The sequence below is a fragment of the Salmo trutta genome, chromosome 4 (assembly GCF_901001165.1).
Source record: "Salmo trutta chromosome 4, fSalTru1.1, whole genome shotgun sequence".
NCBI classification, from domain to species: domain Eukaryota; kingdom Metazoa; phylum Chordata; class Actinopteri; order Salmoniformes; family Salmonidae; genus Salmo; species Salmo trutta.
In genome coordinates, this window is record NC_042960.1 from 11867727 (window position 1) to 11890435 (window position 22709).

General features: G+C 46.0%; 1 protein-coding gene across 3 annotated transcripts in view; it reads right to left on the reverse strand.

The window, feature by feature from the left end:
• Window positions 1-13438: 13438 nt before the first annotated feature.
• LOC115191080 (zinc finger protein 583-like) overlaps window positions 13439-22709 on the reverse strand; it is a 41335-nt gene continuing 32064 nt past the window's right edge. For all 3 annotated transcript variants that reach the window (XM_029749101.1, XM_029749087.1, XM_029749082.1), the window contains exons 5-6: window positions 21274-21385; window positions 13439-14654 (exon numbers count right to left, since the gene is read on the reverse strand). In XM_029749101.1, the coding sequence (XP_029604961.1) occupies window positions 13726-14654; window positions 21274-21385 (1041 nt within the window). In that variant the 3' untranslated portion in view covers window positions 13439-13725. The remainder of the gene's footprint in view (window positions 14655-21273; window positions 21386-22709) is intronic.

A 22709-nucleotide genomic window follows, 5' to 3' on the forward strand; every position in this document is an offset into this window, starting at 1 on the left:
AAAATTGCCTAATTCACACACTTAACAAGAGAACATCCCTGGTGGACTCACTAAACTCATGCTTTGTTTGTAAATTACTTTTGATACTTAAAGTATATTTAAAACCAAATACTTTTAGACTTTTACTCAAGTAGTATTTTAGTGTCTGACTTTCACTTTATTAATTTTCTATTAAGGTAGCTTTACTTTTACTACGGTATGACCTTTGGGTACTTTTTCCACCACTGCTAAAGAGAGCCTCATTCAAAGTCTTAGAAGTCCCATTTTGTTTTTATTAAAAATAAGCATTTTAAATACACCATATGAACATTGCAATGTGTTGGTCCCATGTTTCATGAGCTGAAATAAAAGATCCCAGATATTGTCCATATGCACAAAAAGCTTATTTGTCAAAAATGTTGTGCACAAATTGTTTACATCCCTGTCAGTGAGCATTTCTCCTTTGCCAAGATAATCCATCCACCTGACAGGTGAGGCATATCAAGAATCTGATTAAAAATAATGATCATTACAAAGGTGCACCTTGTGCTGGGGACAATTAAAGGCCACTCTAAAATGTGCAGTTTTGTCACACCGCCACAGATGTCAAAATCTTTGAGGGGGAGTGCGATTGGCATGCTGACTGCAGGAATGTAAACCAGAGCTGTTGCCAGATAATTGAATGTTCATTTCTCTACCATATGCCGCATCCAACGTTGTTTTAGAGAATTTAGCAGTACGTCCAACCGGCCTCACAACCGAAAACCACGTGTAAACATTGCCAGCCCAGGACCTACACATCTGGCTTCTTCACATGCGGGATAGTCTGAGAACTGCCACCTGGAAAGCTGATGAAACTGATGAGTGTTTCTGTCTGTAATAAAGCCCTTTTGTGGGGAAAAACTAATTCTGATTACCTGGGCCTGGCTCCCCAGTGGGTGGGCCTATGCCCTCTCAGGCCCATCCATGGCTGCACCCCTGCCCAGTCATGTGAAATCCATATTTCCTTATATGACCTGTGACTCAGTAAAATCTTTGAAATTGTTGCCTTTATATTTTTGTTCAGTGTAAGTAGTTGAATGGAAGCAAAGAAATAGACATTTGTGAACATCATATAACCTACACAGTACAAACAATATGTAACAGACCTCGATGCAATATTCTACCCTGGGATATTCAACACTGAAATCTGTTACTCCCGTTATTCCAAAGGCATCTGTGGATCTTTTCTGCTGACAACATTGAAAATTCATCTTTGTCTTTAATGCAGGAGTTGATCTAAATGTCAGAAGCTATCGAGTGGAATGGTTAATTCTATGTTATAGAGTGGAATGGTTTTTCTGCTGGTGTGTCCTGAGGTAGCTCCTCTGTGAGAACCTCTTTCCACAGTGCGTACAGGCAAATGGCCATTCTCCCGTATGGACATTCAGGTGGATTTTCAGATGGTGCTGGTGGGAGAACCTCTTCTCACACTGGGGGCAGCTGTAGGGTTTCTCTCCTGTGTGGACCCTCTGGTGCCTCTTCAGGTGGGTCGATCGGGAGAAATGGGCCCGGCACAGGTGGCAGCCGAACGGTTTCTCCCCCGTGTGTACCCTCTGGTGGATCTCCACCTGTTTGGGGGAACTGAAAGCTTTCCCACAGAACGAACACGGGAAGCGCTTCTTTTTACTGATTCCGTCTCTACTACTGTCATTTGTCAATGGGCTTGTGTAGTCATTTAGTGTTGAAGCATTGTCTGAGGTCTGGTTTAACATTAGGAGAGTGTGAGGAGGATGAAGGCCAGGGAGTGTTTGTGTTGTGGCAGGGTCCATGTTCCAGTTGATAGATCCTATAGAAGGCAGGTTGAAGGCAGCACCTGTTGTGGGGTTAACCTGAGGCACCATCAGTCTCTCTGAATCACAACTATAGGAGCAGGATGGAGCATCGCTAGCCGAGTCTGTGTCTGTTCTCATACAGACACCTCCCCGTCCCCGCTGACCAAATCTACGCCTCGCTGTGGTCTCAGCCAGTCTGTTGTCATGGAGACTAAGTTCAGTTGTGGTTTTGTGTTTGGCTGTCTGTTTCTGGTTGTAGTTAACAGTGTTGATCCCAGGCCCAGAGTTGAGGACGCTGTCCCATCCACAGACATCTACTATGTCACCTCTGGTCCTGGCCTGCTCAGTGACGTTCTCCCCTGGGCCCTTAATTGCATCGGTCTGGGAATCCAAAATGGCCGTCCAGTCTCCTCTGTTAGCCTCCAGCCAACCACCTGCAGGAAGAGGTAAAAAAAATGATTTTACAAACATGGCAGAGAAAACATAACGTTGTGACTATAACTACTGTTCCCTGTAGGAGTGAAACTGGATTGATTCCTTCCATTTAATACCGCTCTTCATCGAGCCCAGGAACAGGTGGCGCGGGGCCAAACAGGTGTTGTACCTAATTTCTCTCCTTCGGGGAACAGTATTATAGTCATAACATTACGTTCCCTTTCAGTCAGTCCACTTCAGTATAACATACTATGGGGAAATATAATCACGCCCCAAGCAGAACCCAACGGATACTAAATTAAACATCTCATGGCAGACCACCCAGACCTGGGTATTGCGCACACAGCGCGCTGCCTGGTTACTTCCCTTCCCAGCCGTAAGCACACTGTGGGCTACACTGGGAGCTGTGACATCCAAGCAATAAAATATCACGTGCGTGGTGATGCCCAACTCGCCACAGCACAAATATCTCCTCTAGTCAACCTTTTAAACAACGCCCAAGACGCTGCCAGACCCCTTGTGAAGTGGGAGCTGCCACAGCTAGGTAACCCTTGCCGCTATATGCCAGGGAGATAGCCTCCACAACCCAGTGGGAGAGAGACTGCTTAGAGAGCGCCTTGCCGCGAGCTGGATTAGCAACACATACAAAAAGCTGGTCACATAACCGGATATCCCAGGTCAGTTCAAAGTACGTGCGTAAAGCACACACCGGACATGTAACCTCTTTTGCTCTTCAGAAGCAAAACGAGGAGGCAAAAAGGGAAATAGCTCTAAAGCTAAAGGACATAACTTTCGGGGCGAAGGCCACATTGTCACCTTAGTCTCCCAGGGTGAACTGAGTCCAGGAAGAGTGTACGGATAACGTGTGCAAGTACAACAAGTTTAACTGAGGCCAAAGCCATGAGCAGAGACCTTTTGTAGGCGAGGATCTTCAGATCCACTGACTCCAGAGGCTCTGAGGGCAGCACATAGTGCCTCTAAAACCAGAGCCAAGTCCCATGTGGGAGCAATAGGTTTAGAGACCGGTCTGAGACGTTGTACACCTTTCAGGAACCGCACAATCAGGGGGTGGGCCCCTGGTGAGGCTCCGTCAATTCCCAAATGATACGCTGAGATAGCGGCCATGTACACTTAAATGTTGAGAATGCCCGCCCCTGCTCGAAAAGCTCATGCAGGAACATAAGGATGTCCCTCCAAGAGCACTGATAAGGAACAAGTCCTTTATCTTGGCCCCATAGCTCAAACGCTTACCACTTACACGCATACAGCCCTGTCGTGGAGGGCGCCTTTTCAGACTGAATGGTAGCAATAACATTTGACGGTAAACCTCTAGCCATCAGATTGGCCCTCTCAGGGGCCAGGCCCATTGGAACTGAATATCCGGCCTCACGTGCCAAACCTGCCTGTGCGCCTGAGACAATAATTCCCTGCGCAACGGGAGTTGCCACAGGTCCCCACCTAAAAGGTGAATGATGTCTGCAAAACCAAGGCTGCCTGGGCCAACAGGGAGCCACAAGAATCAGTGGTAAGTCCTCCCGGCGCACCCTCTCCAACGTGTGCTGAACCAGAACCACTGGTGGAAATGCGTAAAGGAGGGTGAGGCCTCTGGTGCACCAGAGCGATCGCTTCCAACTGGGCACTCTGGTCCCTCAATGAGAAGTAAGTAAGTAAGTTACAGGTAATTGATATGCCGGGCTCTATGACACCGTCATCAACCCCTGGGGGGGAGAAGTATTTTGTGACCACCTTGTGGGACAACACCTGGCCCATGAGAACCCCTTGCGACAGTAGCTGGGGATCCCTCCACTGGGCCAGTGCCCGAAGGCATGTCGGGGACACCGGAATTGACCGGTTTAGGTGACGAGATGCATCAAAGCGCGTTACTCGGACCCAGCACTGGAACAGCTGCATCAATAATAATCCAGAGGGAATGACCACCATCATAGAAGCCATCATCCCCAGTAGGCAGATGAAACTTGCGAAAATGTACTGTGCACCCAAACCAAAATTGGGCCAGACAGAGCTGGAACCCGAACACCCTCTCCGGGGATAGAAAAGCACAATTTAAGGATGAGTCTAACTAGCCTCGATGTGGGTAACACTGCTTGTTCCTTTGACTGCTATCAGCCATCGTCCAGATAGGCCAACACACTCAGCCCCTGATGGGTACCAGAGCTGCCTCCACCACCTGTGAAAAGACGAGGCGAGAAGGACAAGCCGAACGGGAGTACCAAAAACTTGTAGGCTATAGCCTCGAAATGGTACCTCGGGAACTTTGTGACGTACAGACAGTAACAGCCTGGAGCAGGAAGGATATTTCCTCCCTTAATACTGGCACTGAGGCCTGGAGAACAGTTGACGTGATGACGCCGCAAAACGCGGGGGTGATTCGTACAAAGAATTGTAGCCTGTAGTCACTGTTCGCATGACCCAGGGTGACAGTGCACATGTGCGCCATTGGTTGGAGTTGGCAGCGAGTCTCCTGTAAAGTGCCATCTGAGGGGGCATGACGCCCCCAGTAGTGGCCTGGGAAAAATGTTTCCACCACTCTCAACAAACTTGTGTCTGACTGTGGAGGAACATGTTTTATTGAACTCACATGTGGAATACACAACACTCTTGAAACTCAAAAACAATGGGGTTGAAGCAATGTGTTTAGGTGGAAACATTTGCCTGAGGTATCCTTCCCCCGCGCCTTGGCAGGACCATGTCACCCCTGGCAGGCAGACTGACGTTGCATCTGGCAATCAAACCAGTCTGACCTTGTGCTGGGCCGGGCCCCCAGGACAGCCCGCTTAGCAGGCCCAGCATCCCCAAAGGACTTCAGAGGGAGAAAAGCGCACTGCTCCTCTTCCTTCTGGCCTTGAACCAGGCGTGCATGGCCTTCAGGGCCGAACCGGACAACCCCGGAGGACATTTGTCTGTCCCTCTCTATCTGAAAACGTCAAAGACAACAGTGTGCCACCACAGCAGCGCCCCTGCTCTTTCCGAGTACCAGAACAGTGCACCGGGACGTGCACAGAATGAAGTCAGCCGTAACAAATCTCATCCAGGAGCTCTGCATGGGGCTCTCCTGCGGCCAAAGAAGTGCCCAGTCCGGCAGCAACTCTGTCTGGTAGATCTGCAGTACAGCTACAAACGACAGAGATCAGCCACCCCCTCTGCACGATACATCTTATCCAGCTGAGCAGCTGAAAAACAACAGTGCTTGTTAGGGAGTGTAGGATCTGTATTAGCCACACCCTTGTTATCCAACAGGCTAGGTAGCCAGGTAGCTTGCTATAAACTGGAGGCGTGTGCACCAGCCCCGTCCAATCCATCCCCTCCAGATCCATGAAGGGGGCATACCATGCAGCATCAGCTTAGCTGAATGCGGGTTGGACCAGGTTGTCGTAAATTCTTCGAAATCCATAAACGGGGATAGGTGGTACTTGACTGTGGCAACCACAGGGGGCAGGTACTTCCCACCGAACCTTGATGACTTCTGCCACGGGTGTGAACATGGCCACTTCAACTCCAAATGTATAGCCACCCTGCAGCACAATTCTATGAACAATGTGTTGGATACCAGGGTTTCCCCCGCTACACACGTAGCGTTAGGGGGTGGCTGTCCCGGAACTAAGTCCTCTTCCGAGAATCTCCTGGAGCATCCAGAATACCAAGTAATCATCCGAACCTGTGCCCTGTATGTCATCATGGGAGACAAACCAGCCAGCTCACTACTTCCTAGCTGGGAGGCTAGTTCCACCAAAGCCCCAAGTCTCTCTCTGCTTCCTGCACCTCAGTCCCAGGCGAGGTACCGGCATCCGGGAAAGGAAAGTTGCCATCGGTAACTCCAAGCTTCCTCAAGAGTGCGACACGTCTTACCAAGGAGTTTGCACCCAGTATGTGGCAATGCGCATATGGACTGTTTGAGCGAGGGCCACCTGAGCATGCTCCAAGCAGAGACAAAATACACATAAATCGTGAGTATCTTTCAGAGAAATAGTATAACTGCATGACTGGGGGAATGTACACATCGTCGTCTCGGTCGCTTTCTTAACCGCTTTACTCATTTTCTTCTAGCAAATTGAAGCATAACTAATTGTTTGTGATTAGGAAACTTATGAGAACAAATACAAACTAAAGCACACAACGTCCAGAGGGTGAGCACGCTCTACCACTATGGGACAGTTTATTTGGCGCAACGTAAGTCTTGTTTTCCAATTGTTTGTTTTAGTAGTGTGAATCATTCCTGTTCACACCGAGGTGAAGAGCAGAATAATTGAAGGAAGGAATCTGTGCCTCATGCTTATCACCTGTGGAAGGCAGGGCTTCCAGCGAGACACTGTCAGGCGTGATTGTAGATCTTCAACCGAAGACGCGAGAATGCGACTCCCCATAGTATGTTGAACCGAAGTTGATGAAGGGAAACTCATACATTTTTTGAGTCAATTACCTGGTCAAGTTCATACATTATAATATGTGTTTTTCTATATAAGCATAAGTTATATTGGTTTCATTGTATAAATGAAGAATAATAACCAGGTGCATCACTTTTCTATTATTGTATGTAGGCTATATGTATTACTATTCACATTGAAGATCTATTACTATATGTAGGCTATATGTATTACTATTCACATTGAAGATCTATTATTGTATGTAGGCTATATGTATTACTATTCACATTGAAGATCTATTACTGTATGTAGGTTATATGTATTTCTCCCTTACCTTGCTCCCCCATCTTTAGTCCACTCAGCAGATCAATGCTCACAGGTCCATCTTCTATTGTCTCCTCTTTGACCAGCAGCAGATCAGGTTTCCCATCCTCCATGTCTACTGCCTGTAAGAGATACAGAGTGAGAGGATGTTGGATCAAGAAATCTGATATGAGCCCCCTGCTATGAGCATCTTCTCATTGGGCAATGAAGGATTGCTATGAGTACTATGCAAAATTGTTAGTTGATTTAATTACATGACACTCATTAAAATGGTTTGATAATTCAAAGGCATAGTCCCAGACTTAAGACAAAATAAATCAAGATCTGGGGCGTCTATCAATTCATATTATGCTGTATCGTTTATTTCGTTGTGTCGCAAATCGCACTCTTTACGGCAATATTTTTTATCAATTGGACGTCGCTTTGCCATGCGGAAGGAAATTTGCTTTATTTATAAATCAGATTTATTTATATAGCCCTTCGTACATCAGCTGATATCTCAAAGTGCTGTACAGAAACCCAGCCTAAAACCCCAAACAGCAAGCAATGCATGTGAAAGAAGCACGGTGGCTAGGAAAAACTGCCTAGGAAAAACTCCCTAGAAAGGCCAAAAATCTAGGAAGAAACCTAGAGAGGAACCAGGCTATGAGGGGTGGCCAGTCCTCTTCTGGCTGTGCCGGGTGGATATTATAACAGAACATGGTCAAGATGTTAAAATGTTCATAAATGACCAGCATGGTCAAATAATAATAATCATAGTAGTTGTCGAGGGTGCAACAAGCACGTCCGGTGAACAGGTCAGGGTTCCATAGCCGCAGGCAGAACAGTTGAAACTGGAGCAGCAGCACGGCCAGGTGGACTGGGGACAGCAAGGAGTCATCATGCCAGGTAGTCCTGAGGCATGGTCCTAGGGCTCAGGTCCTTCGAGAGAAAGAAAGAAAGAGAGAAAGAGAGAATTAGAGAGAGCATATTTAAATTCACACAGGACACCGGATAAGACAAGAGAAATACTCCAGATGTAACAAACTGACCCTAGCCCCCGACACATAAACTACTGCAGCATAAATACTGGAGGCTGAGACAGGAGGGATCAGAAGACACTGTGGCCCCATCTGATGATACCCCCGGACAGGGCCAAACAGGCAGGATATAACCCCACCCACTTTGCCAAAGCACAGCCCCCACACCACTAGAGGGATGTCTCCAACCACCAACTTACCGTCCTAAGACAAGGCCGAGTATAGCCCACAAAGATCTCTGCCAAGGCACAACCCAAGGGGGGGGGGGCGCCAACCCAGACAGGAAGACCACGTCAGTGACTCAACCCACTCAAGTGACGCACCCCTCCCATGGACGGCATGGAAGAACACCAGTAAGCCAGTGACTCAGCCCCTGTAATAGGGTTAGAGGCAGAGAATCCCAGTGGATAGAGGGGAACCGGCAAGGCAGAGACAGCAAGGGCGGTTCGTTGCTCCAGCCTTTCCGTTCACCTTCACACTCCTGGGCCAGACTATACTTAATCATAGGACCTACTGAAGAGATAAGTCTTCAGTAAAGACTTAAAGGTTGAGACTGAGTCTGCGTCTCTCACATGGGTAGGCAGACCATTCCATAAAAATGGAGCTCTATAGGAGAAAGCCCAACCTCCAGCCGTTTGCTTGGAAATTCTAGGGACAATTAGGAGGCCTGCGTCTTGTGACCGTAGCGTACGTGTAGGTATGTACGGCAGGACCAAATCGGAAAGATAGGTAGGAGCAAGCCCATGTAATGCTTTGTAGGATAGCAGTAAAACCTTGAAATCAGCCCTTGCCTTAACAGGAAGCCAGTGTAGGGAGGCTAGCACTGGAGTAATATGATCAAAATAGCAGCCGTATTTAGCACTAACTGAAGTTTGTTTAGTGCTTTATCCGGGTAGCCGGAAAGTAGAGCATTGCAGTAGTCCAGCCTAGAAGTAACAAAAGCATGGATTAATTTTTCTGCATCATTTTTGGACAGAAAGTTTCTGATTTTTGCAATGTTACGTAGATGGAAAAAAGCTATCCTTGAAACAGTCTTGATATGTTCTTCAAAAGAGAGATCAGGGTCCAGAGTAACGCCGAGGTCCTTCACAGTTTTATTTGAGACGACTGTACAACCATCCAGATTCATTGTCAGATTCAACAGAAGATCTCTTTGTTTCTTGGGACCTAGAACAAGCATCTCTGTTTTGTCCGAGTTTAAAAGTAGAAAGTTTGCAGCCATCCACTTCTTTATGTCTGAAACACAGGCTTCTAGCGAGGGCAGTTTTGGGGCTTCACCATGTTTCAGCTGTGTGTCGTCCGCATAGCAGTGAAATTTAACATTATGTTTTCGAATGACATCCCCAAGAGGTAAAATATATAGTGAAAACAATAGTGGTCCTAAAACGGAACCTTGAGGAACACCAAAATGTACAATTGATTTGTCAGAGGACAAACCATTCACAGAGACAAACTGATATCTTTCCGACAGATAAGATCTAAACCAGGCCAGAACTTGTCCATGTAGACCAATTTGGGTCTCCAATCTCTCCAAAAGAATGTGGTGGTCGATGGTATCAAAAGCAGCACTAAGATCTAGGAGCACGAGGACAGATGCAGAGCCTCGGTCTGACGTCATTAAAAGGTCATTTACCACCTTCACAAGTGCAGTCTCAGTGCTATGATGGGGTCTAAAACCAGACTGAAGCGTTTCGTATACATTGTTTGTCTTCAGGAAGGCAGTGAGTTGCTGCGCAACAGCTTTTTCTAAAATCTTTGAGAGGAATGGAAGATTCGATATAGGCCGATAGTTTTTTATAATTTCTGGGTCAAGATTCGGCTTTTTCAAGAGAGGCTTTATTACTGCCACTTTTAGTGAGCTTGGTACACATCCGGTGGATAGAGAGCCGTTTATTATGTTCAACATAGGAGGGCCAAGCACAGGAAGCAGCTCTTTCAGTAGTTTAGTTGGAATAGGGTCCAGTATGCAGCTTGAGGGTTTAGAGGCCATGATTCTTTTCATCATTGTGTCAAGAGATATAGTACTAAAACACTTTAGTATCTCCCTTGATCCTAGGTCCTGGCAGAGTTGTGCAGACTCAGGACAATGGAGCTTTGGAGGAATACGCAGATTTAAAGAGGAGTCCGTAATTTGCTTTCTAATGATCATGATCTTTTCCTCAAAGAAGTTCATAAATGTATTACTGCTGAAGTGAAAGCCATCCTCCATTTGCGAATGCTGCTTTTTAGTTAGCTTTGCGACAGTATCAAAAATAAATTTGGATTGTTCTTATTTTCCTCAATTAAGTTAACACATTCAACATGGAGTGTTTACCCATCCCCACTACATTTGAGTCCTGTACTGTAGTTACAGAGTGACTTCATAGTTGTTAAACCCATCATGGTGGACATGTATATGATGTGGGTAAATATAAGTCAGCTATGATAAGTAAAAATTCATCAGACAAACCTGACTAAACTATTTTGAAGTGTACAGTAGGTGTTTCAGACTCCTTGCAAATGTATTAAAAATAAAAAAATAAAATCACATTTACATAAGTATTCAGACCGTTTACTCAGTACTTTGTTGAAGCACCTTTGGCAGTGATTGCAGCCTCAAGTGTTTTTGGGTATGACACTACAAACTTGGCACACCTGTATTTGGGGAGTTTCTACCATTCTTTTCAGCAGATCCTCTCAAGCTCTGTCAGGTTGGATGGGGAGCGTTGCTGCACCGCTATTTTCAGGTCTCTCCAGAGATGTTTGATTGGGTTCAAGTCCGGGCCCTGGCTGGGCCAATCAAGAACATTCAGAGACTTGTGCTGAAGCCACTCCTGCGTTGTCTTGGCTGTGTGCTTAGGGTCGTTGTCCTGTTGGAAGGTGAACCTTCGCTCCAGTCTGAGGTCCTGAGCACTCTGGAGCAGGTTTTCATCAAGGATCTTTCTGTACTTTGCTCCATTCATCTTTCCCTCAATCCTGACTAGACAACCAGTCCATGCCGCTGAAAAACATCCCCACAGCATGATGCTGCCACCACCATACTTCACCGTAGGGATGGTGACAGGTTTCTTCCAGATGTGACACTTGGCATTCAGGCCAAAGAGTTTAAATCTTGGTTTAATCTGACCAGAGAATCTGGTTTCTCATGATCTGAGAGTCCTTTAGGTGCCTTTTGGCAAACTCCAAGCGGGCTGTCATGTGCCTTTTACTGAGGAGTGGCTTCTGTCTGTCCACTCTACCATAAAGGCCTGAATGGTGGAGGGCTACAGAGATGGTTGTCCTTCTGGAAAGTTCTCTCGTCTCCACAGAGGAACTCTGGAACTCAGTCAGAGTGACCATCGGGTTCTTGTTCACGTCCCTGACCAAGACCCTTCTCCCCTTATTGCTCAGTTTGGTCGGACGGCCATCCCTAGGAAAAGTCTTGGTGGTTCCCAACTTCTTCCATTTAAGAATGATGGAGGCCACTGTGGGGACCTGCAATGCTGCAGACATTTTTTGCCTCATCACAATCCTGTCTCGGAGCTCTACGGACAATTCATTTGACCTCATGGCTTGATTTTACTCTGACATGCAAGGTCATCTGTGGGATCTTATATAGACAGGTGTGTGCCTTTCCAAATCTTGTCCAATCAATTGAAATTACAACAGGTGGACTCCAATCAAGTTGTAGAAACATCAAGGATGATCAAATGGAAACAGGATGCAACTGAGCTCAATTTCAAGTCTCATAGCAAAAGGGTCTGAATACTTATGTAAATGAGGTATTCATATTTTTCTATTTTTAATAAGTTGGCAAAAATTTCTAAAAACCTGTGTTCGCTTTGTCATCACGGGCTATTGTGTGTTGATTGATGAGGATTTTTATTTAATCAATTTTAGAATAAAGCTGTAAATAACAAAATGTGGAAAAAAGTCAAGGGGTCTGAATACTTTCCGAATGCACTGTATATTGTGAACACCTCCACAGGACCCTGAACACTTCTACCCCCAAGCAATAAGACTGATATTACCACGTACCCCTGCACATTGACTCGGTACTTGTACCCCATGTATATAGCAAAGTTATCGCTACTCATTGTGAATTTATTCCTCATGTTATTATCTTTTATTTGTACATTTTTCTCTCTGCATGGGAAGGGCCCGTAAGTAAGCATTTCACTGTTAGTCACAAAGCACATTTTATGTGACATAACATTTGATTTGTAGGTATATTTAGTAGGCCTTAAATGTAATGGTTAAAAAGCGCTGTTGGGTGTATGCAGAATAGGGTGAGATCAGATGTAATGTATAGTAAAAGAGCAGTAGTGTAAAGTACTTAAGTAAAAATACTTGAAAGTACTGCTTAAGTAGTTTTTTGGGTTATCTGTACTATTTATATTTTTGACTACTTTTACTCCACTACATTCCTAAAGAAAATAAATGTACTTTTTACTCCATACATTTTCTCTTGACACCCAAAAGAACTCGTTACATTTTGAATGCTTAGCAGGACAGGAAAATTGCCTAATTCACACACTTAACAAGAGAACATCCCTGGTGGACTCACTAAACTCATGCTTTGTTTGTAAATTACTTTTGATACTTAAAGTATATTTAAAACCAAATACTTTTAGACTTTTACTCAAGTAGTATTTTAGTGTCTGACTTTCACTTTATTAATTTTCTATTAAGGTAGCTTTACTTTTACTACGGTATGACCTTTGGGTACTTTTTCCACCACTGCTAAAGAGAGCCTCATTCAAAGTCTTAGAAGTCCCATTTTGTTTTTATTAAAAATAAGCATTTTAAATACACCATATGAACATTGCAATGTGTTGGTCCCATGTTTCATGAGCTGAAATAAAAGATCCCAGATATTGTCCATATGCACAAAAAGCTTATTTGTCAAAAATGTTGTGCACAAATTGTTTACATCCCTGTCAGTGAGCATTTCTCCTTTGCCAAGATAATCCATCCACCTGACAGGTGAGGCATATCAAGAATCTGATTAAAAATAATGATCATTACAAAGGTGCACCTTGTGCTGGGGACAATTAAAGGCCACTCTAAAATGTGCAGTTTTGTCACACCGCCACAGATGTCAAAATCTTTGAGGGGGAGTGCGATTGGCATGCTGACTGCAGGAATGTAAACCAGAGCTGTTGCCAGATAATTGAATGTTCATTTCTCTACCATATGCCGCATCCAACGTTGTTTTAGAGAATTTAGCAGTACGTCCAACCGGCCTCACAACCGAAAACCACGTGTAAACATTGCCAGCCCAGGACCTACACATCTGGCTTCTTCACATGCGGGATAGTCTGAGAACTGCCACCTGGAAAGCTGATGAAACTGATGAGTGTTTCTGTCTGTAATAAAGCCCTTTTGTGGGGAAAAACTAATTCTGATTACCTGGGCCTGGCTCCCCAGTGGGTGGGCCTATGCCCTCTCAGGCCCATCCATGGCTGCACCCCTGCCCAGTCATGTGAAATCCATATTTCCTTATATGACCTGTGACTCAGTAAAATCTTTGAAATTGTTGCCTTTATATTTTTGTTCAGTGTAAGTAGTTGAATGGAAGCAAAGAAATAGACATTTGTGAACATCATATAACCTACACAGTACAAACAATATGTAACAGACCTCGATGCAATATTCTACCCAGGGATATTCAACACTGAAATCTGTTACTCCCGTTATTCCAAAGGCATCTGTGGATCTTTTCTGCTGACAACATTGAAAATTCATCTTTGTCTTTAATGCAGGAGTTGATCTAAATGTCAGAAGCTATCGAGTGGAATGGTTAATTCTATGTTATAGAGTGGAATGGTTTTTCTGCTGGTGTGTCCTGAGGTAGCTCCTCTGTGAGAACCTCTTTCCACAGTGCGTACAGGCAAATGGCCATTCTCCCGTATGGACATTCAGGTGGATTTTCAGATGGTGCTGGTGGGAGAACCTCTTCTCACACTGGGGGCAGCTGTAGGGTTTCTCTCCTGTGTGGACCCTCTGGTGCCTCTTCAGGTGGGTCGATCGGGAGAAATGGGCCCGGCACAGGTGGCAGCCGAACGGTTTCTCCCCCGTGTGTACCCTCTGGTGGATCTCCACCTGTTTGGGGGAACTGAAAGCTTTCCCACAGAACGAACACGGGAAGCGCTTCTTTTTACTGATTCCGTCTCTACTACTGTCATTTGTCAATGGGCTTGTGTAGTCATTTAGTGTTGAAGCATTGTCTGAGGTCTGGTTTAACATTAGGAGAGTGTGAGGAGGATGAAGGCCAGGGAGTGTTTGTGTTGTGGCAGGGTCCATGTTCCAGTTGATAGATCCTATAGAAGGCAGGTTGAAGGCAGCACCTGTTGTGGGGTTAACCTGAGGCACCATCAGTCTCTCTGAATCACAACTATAGGAGCAGGATGGAGCATCGCTAGCCGAGTCTGTGTCTGTTCTCATACAGACACCTCCCCGTCCCCGCTGACCAAATCTACGCCTCGCTGTGGTCTCAGCCAGTCTGTTGTCATGGAGACTAAGTTCAGTTGTGGTTTTGTGTTTGGCTGTCTGTTTCTGGTTGTAGTTAACAGTGTTGATCCCAGGCCCAGAGTTGAGGACGCTGTCCCATCCACAGACATCTACTATGTCACCTCTGGTCCTGGCCTGCTCAGTGACGTTCTCCCCTGGGCCCTTAATTGCATCGGTATGGGAATCCAAAATGGCCGTCCAGTCTCCTCTGTTAGCCTCCAGCCAACCACCTGCAGGAAGAGGTAAAAAAAATGATTTTACAAACATGGCAGAGAAAACATAACGTTGTGACTATAACTACTGTTCCCTGTAGGAGTGAAACTGGATTGATTCCTTCCATTTAATACCGCTCTTCATCGAGCCCAGGAACAGGTGGCGCGGGGCCAAACAGGTGTTGTACCTAATTTCTCTCCTTCGGGGAACAGTATTATAGTCATAACATTACGTTCCCTTTCAGTCAGTCCACTTCAGTATAACATACTATGGGGAAATATAATCACGCCCCAAGCAGAACCCAACGGATACTAAATTAAACATCTCATGGCAGACCACCCAGACCTGGGTATTGCGCACACAGCGCGCTGCCTGGTTACTTCCCTTCCCAGCCGTAAGCACACTGTGGGCTACACTGGGAGCTGTGACATCCAAGCAATAAAATATCACGTGCGTGGTGATGCCCAACTCGCCACAGCACAAATATCTCCTCTAGTCAACCTTTTAAACAACGCCCAAGACGCTGCCAGACCCCTTGTGAAGTGGGAGCTGCCACAGCTAGGTAACCCTTGCCGCTATATGCCAGGGAGATAGCCTCCACAACCCAGTGGGAGAGAGACTGCTTAGAGAGCGCCTTGCCGCGAGCTGGATTAGCAACACATACAAAAAGCTGGTCACATAACCGGATATCCCAGGTCAGTTCAAAGTACGTGCGTAAAGCACACACCGGACATGTAACCTCTTTTGCTCTTCAGAAGCAAAACGAGGAGGCAAAAAGGGAAATAGCTCTAAAGCTAAAGGACATAACTTTCGGGGCGAAGGCCACATTGTCACCTTAGTCTCCCAGGGTGAACTGAGTCCAGGAAGAGTGTACGGATAACGTGTGCAAGTACAACAAGTTTAACTGAGGCCAAAGCCATGAGCAGAGACCTTTTGTAGGCGAGGATCTTCAGATCCACTGACTCCAGAGGCTCTGAGGGCAGCACATAGTGCCTCTAAAACCAGAGCCAAGTCCCATGTGGGAGCAATAGGTTTAGAGACCGGTCTGAGACGTTGTACACCTTTCAGGAACCGCACAATCAGGGGGTGGGCCCCTGGTGAGGCTCCGTCAATTCCCAAATGATACGCTGAGATAGCGGCCATGTACACTTAAATGTTGAGAATGCCCGCCCCTGCTCGAAAAGCTCATGCAGGAACATAAGGATGTCCCTCCAAGAGCACTGATAAGGAACAAGTCCTTTATCTTGGCCCCATAGCTCAAACACTTACCACTTACACGCATACAGCCCTGTCGTGGAGGGCGCCTTTGCAGACTGAATGGTAGCAATAACATTTGACGGTAAACCTCTAGCCATCAGATTGGCCCTCTCAGGGGCCAGGCCCATTGGAACTGAATATCCGGCCTCACGTGCCAAACCTGCCTGTGCGCCTGAGACAATAATTCCCTGCGCAACGGGAGTTGCCACAGGTCCCCACCTAAAAGGTGAATGATGTCTGCAAAACCAAGGCTGCCTGGGCCAACAGGGAGCCACAAGAATCAGTGGTAAGTCCTCCCGGCGCACCCTCTCCAACGTGTGCTGAACCAGAACCACTGGTGGAAATGCGTAAAGGAGGGTGAGGCCTCTGGTGCACCAGAGCGATCGCTTCCAACTGGGCACTCTGGTCCCTCAATGAGAAAACTAGACGACAAGGTGCGTTTTCTGGCGATGCAAAAAAATCTACGAAGGTCCTAGTCTCCACTCTTGAGTGCCAAGTACACTGTCAGAAGTTACAGGTAATTGATATGCCGGGCTCTATGACACCGTCATCAACCCCTGGGGGGGAGAAGTATTTTGTGACCACCTTGTGGGACAACACCTGGCCCATGAGAACCCCTTGCGACAGTAGCTGGGGATCCCTCCACTGGGCCAGTGCCCGAAGGCATGTCGGGGACACCGGAATTGACCGGTTTAGGTGACGAGATGCATCAAAGCGCGTTACTCGGACCCAGCACTGGAACAGCTGCATCAATAATAATCCAGAGGGAATGACCACCATCATAGAAGCCATCATCCCCAGTAGGCAGATGAAACTTGCAAAAATGTACTGTGCACCCAAACCAAAATTGGGCCAGACAGAGCTGGAACCCGAACACCCTCTCCGGGGATAGAAAAGCACAATTTAAGGATGAGTCTAACTAGCCTCGATGTGGGTAACACTGCTTGTTCCTTTGACTGCTATCAGCCATCGTCCAGATAGGCCAACACACTCAGCCCCTGATGGGTACCAGAGCTGCCTCCACCACCTGTGAAAAGACGAGGCGAGAAGGACAAGCCGAACGGGAGTACCAAAAACTTGTAGGCTATAGCCTCGAAATGGTACCTCGGGAACTTTGTGACGTACAGACAGTAACAGCCTGGAGCAGGAAGGATATTTCCTCCCTTAATACTGGCACTGAGGCCTGGAGAACAGTTGACGTGATGACGCCGCAAAACGCGGGGGGGATTCGTACAAAGAATTGTAGCCTGTAGTCACTGTTCGCATGACCCAGGGTGACAGTGCACATGTGCGCCATTGGTTGGAGTTGGCAGCGAGTCTCCTGTAAAGTGCCATCTGAGGGGGCATGACGCCCCCAGTAGTGGCCTGGGAAAAATGTTTCCACCACTCTCAACAAACTTGTGTCTGACTGTGGAGGAACATGTTTTATTGAACTCACATGTGGAATACACAACACTCTTGAAACTCAAAAACAATGGGGTTGAAGCAATGTGTTTAGGTGGAAACATTTGCCTGAGGTATCCTTCCCCCGCGCCTTGGCAGGACCATGTCACCCCTGGCAGGCAGACTGACGTTGCATCTGGCAATCAAACCAGTCTGACCTTGTGCTGGGCCGGGCCCCCAGGACAGCCCGCTTAGCAGGCCCAGCATCCCCAAAGGACTTCAGAGGGAGAAAAGCACACTGCTCCTCTTCCTTCTGGCCTTGAACCAGGCGTGCATGGCCTTCAGGGCCGAACCGGACAACCCCGGAGGACATTTGTCTGTCCCTCTCTATCTGAAAACGTCAAAGACGACAGTGTACCACCACAGTAGCGCCCCTGCTCTTCCCGAGTGCAAGAACGGTGCACCGGGAAGTGCACAGAATGAAGTCAGCCGTAACAAATCTCAGCCAGGAGCTCTGCATGGGGCTCTCCTGCGGCCAAAGAAGTGCCCAGTCCGGCAGCAACTCTGTCTGGTAGATCTGCAGTACAGCTACAGACGACAGAGATCAGCCACCCCCTCTGCACAATACATCTTATCAAGCTGAGCAGCTGAAAAACACCAGCGCTTGTTAGGGAGTGTAGGATCTGTATTAGCCACACCCTTGTTATCCAACAGGCTAGGTAGCCAGGTAGCTTGCTATAAACTGGAGGCGTGTGCACCAGCCCCGTCCAATCCATCTCCTCCAGATCCATGAAGGGGGCATACCATGCAGCATCAGCTTAGCTGAATGCGGGTTGGAACAGGTTGTCGTAAATTCTTCGAAATCCAGAAACAGGGGTAGGTGGTGCTTGACTGTGGCAACCATAGGGGGCAGGTACTTCCCACCGAACCTTGATGACTTCTGCCGCGGGTGTGAACATGGCCACTTCAACTCCAAATGTATAGCCACCCTGCAGCACAATTCTATGAACAATGTGTTGGATACCAGGGTTTCCCCCGCTACACACGTAGCGTTAGGGGGTGGCTGTCCCGGAACTAAGTCCTCTTCCGAGAAACTCCTGGAGGATCCAGAACACCAAGTAATCAACCGAACCTGTGCCCTGTATGTCATCATGGGAGACAAACCAGCCAGCTCACTACCTCCTAGCTGGGAGGCTAGTTCCACCAAAGCCCCAAGTCTCTCTCTGCTTCCCGCACCTCAGTCCCAGGCGAGGTACCGGCATCCGGGAAAGGAAAGTCGCCATCGGTAACTCCAAGCTTCCTCAAGAGTGCGACAGGTCTTTCCAGGGAATTTGCACGCAGTATGTGGCAATGCGCACACAGACTGGTTCGAGCGAGGGCCACCTGAGCATGCTCCAAGCCGAGACAAAATACACATAAATCGTGAGTATCTTTCAGAGAAATAGTATAACTGCATGACTGGGGGAATGTACACATCGTCGTCTCGGTCGCTTTCTTAACCGCTTTACTCATTTTCTTCTAGCAAATTGAAGCATAACTAATTGTTTGTGATTAGGAAACTTATGAGAACAAATACAAACTAAAGCACACAACGTCCAGAGGGTGAGCACGGTCTACCACTATGGGACAGTTTATTTGGCGCAACGTAAGACTCGTTTTCCAATTGTTTGTTTTAGTAGTGTGAATCATTCCTTGGTTTCATTGTATAAATGAAGAATAATTACCAGGTGCATCACTATTCTATTGTATGTAGGCTATATGTATTACTATTCACATTGAAGATCTATTACTGTATGTAGGCTATACAGTGGGGCAAAAAAGTATTTAGTCAGCCACCAATTGTGCAAGTTCTCCCACTTAAAAAGATGAGAGGCCTTTAATTTTTTTTAATGAATTTATTTGCAAATTATGGTGGAAAATAAGTATTTGGTCAATAACAAAAGTTTATCTCAATACTTTGTTATATACCCTTTGTTGGCAATGACACAGGTCAAACGTTTTCTGTAAGTGTTCACAAGGTTTTCACACACTGTTGCTGGTATTTTGGCCCATTCCTCCATGCAGATCTCCTCTAGAGCAGTGATGTTTTGGGGCTGTCGCTGGGCAACACGGACTTTCAACTCCCTCCAAAGATTTTCTATGGGGTTGAGATCTGGAGACTGGCTAGGCCACTCCAGGATCTTGAAATGCTTCTTACTGTTGGGTTATATTTTCTTAAACTAAATGTGATGCATAGCTTATGAGTAAATTAATGTTAAACATAACAGGTTTGTATTGTACTAACATGGATTGAGCTACATATAATAATGTGTGACTAACTGGAGGGTTACTGGAGTGTAAGCTGAGTAGACTCGTGACACACACAATGCCTGGTTGTGGGGCCGCTCAAGGACAGGTGTATGTGAGGAACTGATAGAGGGGAAAATGGCTGTGGCATAAGAACAGGCACTGTCCTTGGGTGTCTGACTCTCGGGTACACACACGAAGATAAGCTAGAAGACAACTATGCTTAGCAACAAAGATGCGTCTAGAGGCTGGGACCAGCCTGCACACCAACGATAGGCTGGAGTAAGTCTAAACCACACCCAAGCCTCTACTATGACAGGCCCTCAGGGAGAGGGAACTAAGTCTGTCAAGAAGTATTTAAAGAAAAACTTGTGATGTCATTCCAGTTCTCTGTCTGCCCTGCGTGGTGTCACAGTGAGCCCGTATATACGAACATCATATTTACCATTCAAGTGTTTGCATTAATTAAAGTACAAAGAAATCAGAAGTTACTATGTGCTGACTATTTTGTTCTGATACCAGATTCGAATTGACGTGAACCCAACATTACGAAGTCACTCCTTCGTTGCCCGGGCGGTGTGTTTGGGATCATTGTCATGCTGAAAGACCCAGCCACGTTTCATCTTCAATGCCCTTGCTGATGGAAGGAGGTTTTCACTCAAAATCTCACGATACATGGCCCCATTCATTCTTTCCTTTACACGGATCAGTCGTCCTGGTCCCTTTGCAGAAAAACAGTCCCAAAGCATGATGTTTCCACCCCCATGCTTCACAGTAGGTATGGTGTTCTTTGGATGCAACTCAGCATTCTTTGTCCTCCAAACACGACGAGTTGAGTTTTTACCAAAAAGTTATATTTTGGTTTCATCTGACCATATGACATTCTCCCAATCCTCTTCTGGATCATCCAAATGCTCTCTAGCAAACTTCAGATGGGCCTGGACATGTACTGGCTTAAGCAGGGGGACACGTCTGGCACTGCAGGATTTGAGTCCCTGGCGGCGTAGTGTGTTACTGATGGTAGGCTTTGTTACTTTGGTCCCAGCTCTCTGCAGGTCAATCACTAGGTCCCCCCCGTGTGGTTCTGGGATTTTTGCTCACCGTTCTTGTGATCATTTTGACCCTCACGGGGTGAGATCTTGCGTGGAGCCCCAGATCGAGGGATAATATCAGTGGTCTTGTATGTCTTCCATTTCCTAATAATTGCTCCCACTGTTGATTTCTTCAAACCAAGCTGCTTACCTATTGCAGATTCAGTCTTCCCAGCCTGGTGCAGGTCTACAATTTTGTTTCTGGTGTCTTTTGACAGCTCTTTTGTCTTGGCCATAGTGGAGTTTGGAGTGTGACTGTTTGAGGTTGTGGACAGGTGTCTTTTATACTGATAACAAGTTCAAACAGGTGCCATTAATACAGGTAACGAGTGGAGGACAGAGGAGCCTCTTAAAGAAGAAGTTACAGGTCTGTGAGAGCCAGAAATCTTGCTTGTTTGTAGGTGACCAAATACTTATTTTCCACCATAATTTGCAAATAAATTCATAAAAGATCCTACAATGAGATTTTCTGGATTTTTTTTCTCATTTTGTCTGTCATAGTTGACGTGTACCTATGATGAAAATTACAGGCCTCTCTCATCTTTTTAAGTGGGAGAACTTGCACAATTGGTGGCTGACTAAATACTTTTTTGCCCCAATGTATGTATTTCTCCCTTACCTTGCTGCCCCATCTTTAGTCCACTCAGCAGATCAATGCTCACTGGTCCGTCTTCTATTGTCTCCTCTTTGACCAGCAGCAGATCAGGCTTCCCATCCTCCATGTCTACTGACTGTAAGAGATACAGAGTGAGAGGATGTTGGATCAAGAAATATGATATGAGCCCCCTGCTATGGAGCATCTTCTGATTGGGCAATGAGGAATTGCTATGAGTACTATGCAAAATTGTTAGTTGATTTAATTACATGACACTCATTAAAATGGTTTGATAATTCAAAGGCATAGTCCCAGACTTAAGACAAAATAAATCAAGATCTGGGGCGTCTATCAATTCATATTATGCTCTATCGTTTATTTCGTTGTGTCGCAAATCGCACTCTTTACGGCAATATTTTTTTGTCAATTGGACGTCGCTTTGCCATGCGGAAGGAAATTTGCAAAACAAACAAACATGGAGGAGAGTGAACGCGACACAGAGCACGGAGACCGTACCTAAAAGAGGGCAACTTCGGTTGCATAGACGTGGTTTGGGTATGAAAAGTCTGACACGGACCAGAAAACCGCCCTCCACAAAATATGCCGCAGGCCGGTCACGACAAACAAGCTCAAACACCATTAACCTCTTTTACCACCTACCCAAGAATCATGTGAAACAGTACGGAGAGTCTACGGATGAGACCCAAAAAAGTACAGTCGAGTGCTCAAAACAAACCCCAGACTCAGATGTTGCAAGAGGCTTTTGACCACGGCACAGCATATGGCAAAGAATCACGAAGATGGAAGGAGATAACAGCTGCCGTTACAACTTACATCTGCAAAGACATGGCCCCAATTTACACGGTCGAGAAACGGGGGTTTCATGAGTTTGTGCTTACACTCGACCCAAGGTACCAAATGCCTTTTATTTGTTGAGTATAATTCAAAATGTAATAAGAAATAGGCCTTTAAATGTGGTCATTTTATATTAATTATTTATTCATTGAATTTACAGAAAATGTGTATATCGTGATATGTATCGTTATCGGGATACGAAATGACCTATCAGGATATGAGATTTTGGCCATATCGCCCAGCCCTAACCCAAGCCATAAGACTCCTAAACATCTAATCAAATGGCTACCAAATACATTGAACACTCCCCATTTTTACACTGCTGCTACTCTCTGTTTATTATCTATGCAGTCACTTTACCTCTACCAAAATATTACCTCAAATACCTCGACTAACCAGTGCCCCCGTGCATTGACTCTGTACCGTTACCCTCTGTATATAGCCTTGTTATTGTTATTTTGTTGCTCATTAATTATTTATGTTAACATTTTCTTGTTTTTTTTCATATTTATTTATTGTTTACTTAAGTTTATTTAGTAAATACTTTAACACTTTTTATTAAAACCGCATTGTTGGTTAAGGGCTTGTAAGTAAAAATTTCACTG